The 9,573-nt window shown below is 43.9% G+C and overlaps 1 protein-coding gene across 2 annotated transcripts in view; it reads right to left on the bottom strand.

Annotated features, from left to right (window-relative positions):
* Positions 1-5,756: 5,756 nt before the first annotated feature.
* Positions 5,757-9,573, bottom strand: part of ATP6V1B1 (ATPase H+ transporting V1 subunit B1) — a 28,076-nt gene continuing 24,259 nt past the window's right edge. The window contains exons 14-15 of one of the 2 annotated variants that reach the window (XM_053587305.1): positions 9,374-9,564; positions 5,757-6,420 (exon numbers count right to left, since the gene is read on the bottom strand). In XM_053587305.1, coding sequence (XP_053443280.1) covers positions 9,401-9,564 — 164 coding nt within the window. In that variant the 3' untranslated portion in view covers positions 5,757-6,420; positions 9,374-9,400. The other variant, XM_053587304.1, reaches the window with a different exon arrangement.

The following is a 9,573-nucleotide window of genomic DNA, read 5'->3' as shown; positions in this document are numbered from 1 at the left end:
GCGTCGGTAACCAGACTGGTCCCTTCCAGGCCCCTGGGGCTGGGCCGGTTTGCCTCTCCGGCTCTCAATCCGCTGGGGCGCAGCTTCCCAGCAACACCCCCATCACCACCACACACACCCCCAACTGCCTGGGCTCATGCCCTGGAAACTCAGCATCAAGCAACAAAGACACTTAGCTTTTGTTTCCTATTATAAAGTAATAAATAGAAAACAGAAAAAGCACAATGTAGAAATTAAAAATCATCATCCCACGACCAACACAAATCACAGACTATTGGGATATATATGTACAAATATGTATACATACTGTATACATATCATGTATACATACATAATTTGTATCTATTTAGCGTTACATTATGAGCTAGCTCCTCTTGTCATCCCACATACTAAAGGTGCATTGTGACGCATGTTGCCCAACATCACAAGGGATGAGCAATCATTTCACATGTGCTGCAGAAAACAAAATGGCTCAATCCTGGAGGTTTTCTTAGGATGAATTCCCGGAAGTAGAATTGCTAAATGAAAGGAAATGATATTTTTTAGCTGTCAATATGTGATTCCAAACTGCCATACAGAAAGATATTTTATATTCACTTACACTTCTACCTTCACTGAAGCAAACACATTGCACATCAGCAGTGTGGCTTTGGGCAGGTCACTTGACCTCTATGTCTTAGTTTCTGCATCAGCAAAAGGAGGAATAATAGAACTTGCATCACAAAGGGCAAAGGGATGCAGCAGTGAGAACTATGCTAGCCAAGAAGAACAACCTGCAAATTTGCTATCACTGATAGCAATAGATGTTGTGATTTAAAATAAATGTTTGCTAATTTTGTAATGGAAATGGCATTCTGATGTGCCTCTTTGACTACCAGCAGGAGGATATAGGAACTGAGCAGAGGCCTGAGCAGGAGAGGACACAACACTTGAAAGACTCCTTGGCCAGAGCCAGGCAACTGGGCAGACAGTATCCCGTAGAACAGAAGTTAGACCATGAGAAGGGCAGATAGCCCAAAGAAAGATTTGATTTCTTCTTTGAAAGGGTATGATAAAGTTAATGCCCAGAGTAACTGGATCTACAGTCCCAGGCAAGGAAGCTGCAAGGCTGAGGTGAGGAGGCATGTTGGGGAGAACTGGGGGGAGGACCTAGAGGTACTAGCTCTACACTCCAGGGCCAGTGCCCAAGGTCAGCTCCTCCCCTAGTTCCCTAAAATACCTCAAGGGTCCTTTTCAGGGTCCTTTTGAAGCTTAAGATAGTTTGGATTGAGTTTCTGTCACACTCAACTGAAGCCTGACTAGTACAAATTTCCTGAGGTTAAATTCTCTACTAGGTAAATTAATTAGGACCAGTGGGATGGGCTCTGAAAGGAGCCACGTGGGCTAGGGCACTATGAAGCCCTAGAGGGACATTGGAATTTGTTCCTGCACTGTCCTCCAGGAGAAGGAGAAGTATACACCAGGGGAATGGCCAGGCAAATGAAACTAAATTATGCTTACTAAATTATGTAAGTCATATCACATCAGACCAAGTTGTGTTTCCATTTTTCCTATTTGTTTTCCCTAGTGTTCTCAGTGAATATGCTAAATCTGAATGGGTCCTTTTTTTTTTTTTTTACCTTCAGAGGAATTCCAAAGGATCAGCAGAGCCCACCCTGAGCTTGTGTCTTCTCTCCTCCACTGGATGTCTCACAGATGGCAGTTACAACAGGCTTTCAGGCCTAGGAGGTTATTTACTCAGTCTGATATCTGCATATCATGCTCAGTCCAAATGGTCCCAGAGTGAACCCAAAATATAATTCCAATGTCTCTTGGACTTCTGAGATCTGAAATAAGTTTGTCTTGAATACCTATGCCTGACTTTCTCTTCTGGAATGGTAGAATGAGGAGTTCTTTAGACCCACTCCCCAGGAAACAATCATAACTAGTGAAAATTATTTTAAAAACCAACTATGTAAATTCTCTAGGAATTGTCCCAAGGACATAAATCAAATGAAGAAACATTTATTTAAGAAAATTAGGCCAGGCACTGAGGCTCACACCTGTAATCCTAGCACTCTGGAAGACCAAGGCACGTGGATTGCCTCTGCTCACAGGTTTGAGACCAGCCTAAGCCAGAGCAAGACTTCATCTCTAAAAATAGCCAGGCATTGTGGTGGTGCCTGTAGTCCCAGCTACTTGGGAGGCTGAGGCATGAGAATCACTGAGCCCAAGAGTTTGAGATTGCTGTGAGCTACGACTCCACGGCACTTTACCAAGGGCAAAAAAGTGAGACTCTGCCTAAATAAATCAATAACAAAAAACTAAAAATAAATAAAAAGAAAAGGAAATGAAAGGGATCCAGATTTGAAAGGAATAAGTGAAGCTATCTCTGTAGATGCTATGATCGTGTATACTGAAAATCCTGAGGAATCCATTAAAACCTATTAGAGTTAATAAATAAGTCCAGCTGGGTTACAGAATACAAGATCAATACACAAAAATCAATTGTATTTGTATACACTAGCAATGAGCGATCTGAAAATGAGATTATTAAAACAATTCCTTTTACAGTGGAATCATAAAGAATAAAATACTTAGGGCAGTGCCTGTGGCTCAAAGGAATAGGGCCCCGGCCCCATATGCTGGAGGTGGTGAGTTCAAACCCAGCCCTGACCAAAAACAAACAAACAAAAGAATAAAATACTTAGAAATAAACTTAATGGAAACATAAAACTTATTCCCTGAAAACTACAAAACCTAGTTGAAAGAAATGTAAAACAGTCCTAAGTAAATAGAAAGATATTCCAGGTTCATGAATCAGAAGACTTAATATTATTAAGATGGCAATAATCCCCAAGTAAATCTTGAGACCAGCCTGGGCAACATAATGAGATCCTGTCTCAACAAAAAACAAGAGGCTCAGCGCCTGTGGCTCAAGCGGCTAAGGTGTCAGCTACATACACTTGAGCTGGCAGGTTCGAATCCAGCCTGGGCCCGCCAAACACCAATGATGGCTGCAACCAAAAAATAGCTGGGCATTGTGACAGGTGCCTGTAGTCCCAGCTACTTGGGAGGAGGAGGCAGGAGAATCACTTGAGCCCAGGAGTTGGAGGTTGCTGTGAGCTGTGATGCCACAGCACTCTACCCAGGGAGACATCTTGAGGCTCTGTCTAAAAAAAAAAAAAAGAGGGGAAAGATTTAATATAATTCTTGTCATAATTCAAGCTGGTTTATTTGTAAAAAATAGACAAGTGGATCTCAAAATTCTTATGGAAATTCAAGGGACCCAGAATAGTAAAAACCACCCTGAAAAAGTGGGAGCCCTCCCACTTCTCAATCAAAACTTGCTTACAAAGCTACAGTGACTAAAAAAGTGTGGTACTGGCATAAGGATAGACAAATAGATCAATGGAATAGATTTGGAGTCCAGAAATAACCTCTCACATTAATGGTCAACTGCTTTTTGCTAGGACAATTCAATGGAGAAATAGTCTTTGTAACAAATGGGTCAACTGAATATCCACATGCAAAAGAATAAAGTTGGACTCTCAGCTCACACAACTTATAAAAATTAAATCAAAGTGGGGCGGTGCCTGTGGCTCAGTGGATAGGGCGCCGGCCCCATATACCGAGGGTGGTGGGTTCAAGCCCAGCCCCGGCCAAACTGCAACAAAAAAATAGCCAGGTGTTGTGGTGGACGCCTGTGGTCCCAGCTACTGGGGAGGCTGAGGCAAGAGAATCGCCTAAGCCCAGGAGTTGGAGGTTGCTGTGAGCTGTGTGACGCCACGGCACTCTACCGAGGGCGATAAAGTAAGACTCTGCCTCTATAAAAAAAAAAAAAATTAAATCAAAGTGGATGAAAGATTTAAATATAACAGCTAAAACTGTAAAACTCTTACAAGAGAACATAAACATCCAGCCTGAGCAAGAGTGAGACTCTGTCTCTAAAAACAGCCAGGCCAGGCGGCGCCTGTGGCTCAGTAGGTAGGGCGCCAGCCCCATATACCGAGGGTGGCGGCTTCAAACCCAGCCCCGGCCAAACGGCAACCAAAAAATAGCCGGGCGTTGTGGCGGGTGCCTGTAGTCCCAGCTACTCGGGAGGCTGAGGCAAGAGAATCGCTTAAGCCCAGGAGTTGGAGGTTGCTGTGAGCTGTGTGAGGCCACGGCACTCTACCAAGGGCCATAAAGTGAGACTGTCTCTACAAAAAAAAAAAGTGGTATAATCAAGGGCGGTGCCTGTGGCTCAAAGGAGTAGGGCGCCAGCCCCGTATGCTGGAGGTGGCGGGTTCAAATCCAGCCCTGGCCAAAAGCTACAAAAAATAATAATAATAATAATAAATAAATAAATAAATAAAAATAAAAACAGCCAGGCCTTGTGGCGGGTACCTATTGGGAGGCTGAGGCAAGAGAATCACTGAGCCCAGGAGTTTGAGGTTGCTGTGCGCTATGATGTCACAGCACTCTACTGAGGGCAACAAAGTGAAACTCTGTCTCAAAAAAAAAAAAAAAAAAGAATTCTGGGAAGAAGGCCGACTGGCAGCAACCCTCATCAGAGGCTCCTGAGCAGAGGAAGAAAAACCGGATGGAATCAGAGTCTACGAAGCCAGACTGGAAGTTGAGCCAAGAAAGAAGTCCAGCAAGCTGTAACTCCAAGGAAGAGCATTCAAGAAAACAAATTACAGGTACAAAGCCTATTGACCAGAGGAGGGAGACCCCTCCCCCAAGCAAGAGGCCTGTTGCAGGGAACAAAAGACCTCTCATTTTACCTCGCTGGAGAGAGCCACTAAAGTCCAGGTCCCTTTCTTCAGGGAGGTCCCACTTATGAACCTAGACACCACCGTGCCAGGCATAAAATTGAACAGATATTTTTCCCCACAAGTCCAAACTCCCAGTCCATCCTTTCCCGCGCTCAAAGTTCTGCTCCCTGCCTGCAAAGCGTAGAGTGTTTGGTCTTGTCCTGAGAGACCTGGGCATAGTGTGGACTGCCAACCATCAGGATGGAATCTGTGGCTAACAGGGAAGAAAGAGGGTGTGGGAAGAAAGGGACACTCAGTGGGAGGAGGAGCAGTTCTTTGGTTAGGACTCTGCCTGGCCAATGGTAGTGTTGACCCTCGGTTCAGGCTGTGTCTCGTGGGACGGGGTTACAGGACTCCCAGCTCTGACGGGACCCACAGCAGGGGAGTGGTTGCCCCATGCAATTGAAGCAACACCAAAAATACATTACTGGGATCTGATCAAACTAAAATGTTTTTGCACAGCCAAGAGCACAGTAAGTAAAGCAAACAGACAACCTTCAGAATGGGAGAAGATTTTTGCAGGTTATGCTTCCAACAAAGGTCTGATAACTAGAATCTACAGAGAACTCAAACTGATCAATAAGAAAAGATTAAATAACCCCATTTCTATGTGGGCAAGAGACTTTAACAGAAACTTCTCTGAAGACAAGCGCATGGCCTACAAACACATGAAAAAAATGCTCATCATTCTTAATCATCAGAAAAATGCAAATCAAAACCACTTTGAGATATCATCTGACTCCAGATTAGCCCACATCACAAAATCCCAAAACTACAGATGATGGGGTGGATGTGGAGAGAAGGGAACACTTTTACACTGCTGGTGGGAATGTAAGCTAATATGACCTTTTTGGAAAGAAATTTTGAGAACACTCAAGGAACTAAAAGTAGACCTACCATTTGATCCTGCAATTCCTCTACTAGATATATACCCAGATAATCAAGAATCATTTTACAACAAAGACACTTGCACCAGAATGTTTATTGCAGCCCAATTCATAATAGCCAAGACATGGAAACAGCCCAAGTGCCCATTGACCCATGAATGGATTAACAAATTGTGGTATATGTACACCATGGAATACTATGCAGCCATAAAAAAGATGAAGACTTCATATCTTTTATGTTTACCTGGATGGAGCTGGAACATATTCTTCTTAGTAAAGTATCTCAAGAATGGAAAAAAAAGTATCCAATGTACTCAATACTACTATGAAATCAATATACAACCACCTACACACTCATACAAATGGCAAATCATAACTATAGTCCAGAAAGTGGAAGGGAAGAGGAGAGAGAGAGGAGGGCGAGAACTGGGAGGAGGGAGGGTATTTGGGCGGACCTCGCCTAATGTTCATAATGCAATGGTACATTTCAAAACTATTAAGAAATGAGGGGTGGTGCCTGTGGCTCAGTGAGTAGGGCACCGGCCCCATATTCCAAGGGTGGTTCGAACCCAGCCCCGGCCAAACTGCAACAACAACAACAAAAACAATAGCCGGGTGTTGTGGCGGGTGCCTGTAGTCCCAGCTGCTCAGGAGGCTGAGGCAAGAGAATCGCGTAAGCCCAAGAGTTAGAGGTTGCTGTGAGTTGTGTGACGTCATGGCACTCTACCCAAGGGCGGTACAGTGAGACTCTGTCTCTACAAAAAAAAAAAGAAATGAGAAAAAAAAATTATAAACAGTAATATTAAAAAAAAAAGAACAACAAAAAAAGAACATAAGTATGAATCATTATGACCTTTCATTAAACAATGGGTTCTGAGATGTGATACCAAAAGAAACAAAGGAGGCCAAGCATACTCATGCCAAGCAACTCTAGGAGGTTGAGGCGGGAGGATTCCCTAGAGGTCAGCAGTTCAAGGCCAGCCTAAGCAAGTGCAAGACCCCATCTCTACTAAAAATAGAAAAATTAGCAAGGGGTTGTGGCAGATGCCTGTAGTCACAGCTACTTGGGAAGTTGAGTCATGAGGATCGCTTGAGCCCAAGAGTTTGAAGTTGCTATGAGTTATGATGTTGCCATGGCACTCAACTCCAGGGCAATAGAGTGAGACTCTTGTCTCAAAAAAAAGAAAGAAAGAAAAGAAAAAGAAACAAAGGAAAAAATATATAGGACATCATGGGAATTTAACAACTCAATAATATAGTGACAACCCAATTTTAAAAAAGGATTTGAATAGATATTTCTTCAAAGAAGATATATAAATGCTTAATAAACCCAGGAAAATACGATTAACATCATTAAATCATTAGGAAAATGAAAATCAAAACCACAATGAGATATCTCTTCATATCCACCAATATGGCTATAATCAAAATGATTTAAAAAAAGACAGATACTAACAAAGGTTGCCGAGGATGTGGAGAAATTAGAACCCTCATAAACTGCATTGTGTGGGGGTGGGGTGGGTGTAAAATGGTGCAGCCACTTTAGAAAGCAGTCTGGCAGTTTTTGAAAATGTTAAACAGTTACCATCTGATCCCCAGCAATTTCACTCCTGGGAACATACTCGAGAAATGAAAATATATGTCCACATAAAAACTTGCACCTGAATGTTCATAGCAGCATTATTCGTGAAAGCCAAAAAGTGAAAATAACTCACATCTCCATAAACTGATGAATAAACAAAAATGGTATATCCATACTGTAGAACATTATTTGTAATAAAAAGAAATGAAGTACTGATACATGCTACCACACAGATGAACCTCAAAAACGTTTTGCTAAGTGAAAGAAGCCAGTCACAAAAGACCACATATTGTATAATTCCATTTATATCAAATATCTAAAATAGGCAAATCCCTTAAAGATAGAAATTAAATTAGTAGTTATCTAGGCTTGGGGAGGGAATGAATGAGGAGAAGTGTGTTGAGAGGTGATAGCTAGGTATGCAGAATTTCTTTATTTTTTTTGTTTTAAAGTCAGAGTCTTACTTTGTCACCCTTGGTAGATGCCATGGCGTCATAGCTCACAGCAACCTCCAGCTCTTGGGCTTAGGAGATTCTCTTGCTTCTGCCTCCGGAGTAGCTGGGACTACAGGTGCTGGCCACAATTCCTGACTATTTTTTTATTGCAATTTGGCCCGGCTGGGTTTGAACCCTCCACCCTCTGTATATGGGGCCAGCGCCCTACTCACTGGGCCAAAGGGCCGCCCAGAATTTCTTTGTAAGGTAATGAAAATATCCTAAAATTGTGGTTGTAGATGTACAACTCTGTGAATATACTAAAAATTGTCAAATTATACAATTATAACTGTATATTATGAACAGGTAAATTATATGGTATCTGAATTACATCTCAAAAATGGTGGTGATGATTAAATAAAACAACTCTATGCTCTGTGGGTACCCAAAGCTTTCTCCAAGATGGTTGTAAATTATCTTGGGGGTGGGAATTTTATTCTTGGGGCCTCATTTGGTACTAGCTCTTGATCTAGGAATTCTGACCTGGTTCTGCAACACATTGACCTAGAAATGAAACTAAGCTCTTACCTAAAGTTCCATCCTCCCAACCCTTCCTGCCTCCTCTTGCCATGAAGAGCTCACGACTTCACTGGAGACAGAAGGTGTGATATTACAGATGAGTTGGTGGCTGTCAATGAGATATCAGGCACCCTAATTTTTAGGATGTTTTCCACTCAGTTCTTTCTCTTTTTTTGAGACTGAGTTTCATTACGTCGCCCTCAGTAGAGTCCCCCGGACGTCACGGCTCATAGCAACCTCAAACTCCTGGGCTTAAGCGATTCTCCTGCCTCAGCCTCCGGAGCAGGTGGGACTACAGGCGCCCGCCACAATGCCCTGCTAATTTTTTTGTTGCAGTTTGGACGGGGCAGAGTTCGAACCCACCACCGTCGGTATATGGGGCCGGCGCCCTACTCACTGTGCCACAGGGGCCGCCCTACTTTCCACTCATTTCTTAACTGGGGCCTTTCTTCATCCTTCTGCACCACACACCCGTGTTCCTCAGGGAATCTCCCTAGTAACTCTCCTCCCTTTCTGCCAGGAGCAAACTAAAGTCCTCCCTAGCACTGCTCAGGCAGAGCTGTATACAGTCCAGACACGAAGATAAATTTCTCCCAGTGAGGAACTCTATTGTCAGCTGTTAAGACATTAATGTAGAGTGGTGCCTGTGGCTCAGTGCGTAGGACACTGGCCCCACATGCCCAGAGTGGCAGGTTTGAACCCAGCCCTGGCCGGCTAAAACAGCAATGACAACTGAAAAAAAAAAATTAATGTAGCTTTTTTTTCTTTTTTTGGTAGAGAGAATAGTTAAATGAACTCCATGTGCCCGCCAGCCCCAGCTTCAACAATTACGATTTTTTGCCAATCCTGTTTTCACTTAAGATAAATTCATCTTGGCTACTTCTTCTTTTGTGGGCCTTTAAACTAAAACTACAGATGCTCCTGGGAGAGTAAGGCATAGGAGGAGGGCTTAACAATCTTCTCTTTCTCAGTGCTGGAAGTTGAGCGTAAGGGATGGAGCGCGGGAACGCCCCACAGGCTGTGGAGGGCTGGGGGTGGGGTTCAGTGCGACAGCAGACCGGGAGGAGCTAGGGGAACACTCGCGTGCGGGGGCAGGGTAGGGGGGCAGGGTACCCAGGGCGACGCCGGGTGCGCGCGAGGCTAGAGCGCGGTGTCAGGCACGGAGTCCTGTGGCGCCCCCTCGCGGGAGTAAAACTCGTCGATCACGCTCTGCGGAATGCGCTTCAGCATCTCCTTGGGGAAGATGCGCAGCAGCTTCCAGCCCAGGTCCAGCGACTCGAACACCGAGCGGTTCTCATAGGGGGCTAGGGACA

This window comes from Nycticebus coucang, chromosome 4 (assembly GCF_027406575.1).
Source record: "Nycticebus coucang isolate mNycCou1 chromosome 4, mNycCou1.pri, whole genome shotgun sequence".
NCBI lineage: Eukaryota > Metazoa > Chordata > Mammalia > Primates > Lorisidae > Nycticebus > Nycticebus coucang.
The sequence above is the reverse complement of the archived record's forward strand: the minus strand, read 5'-3'. Positions and strand labels throughout refer to the sequence as shown.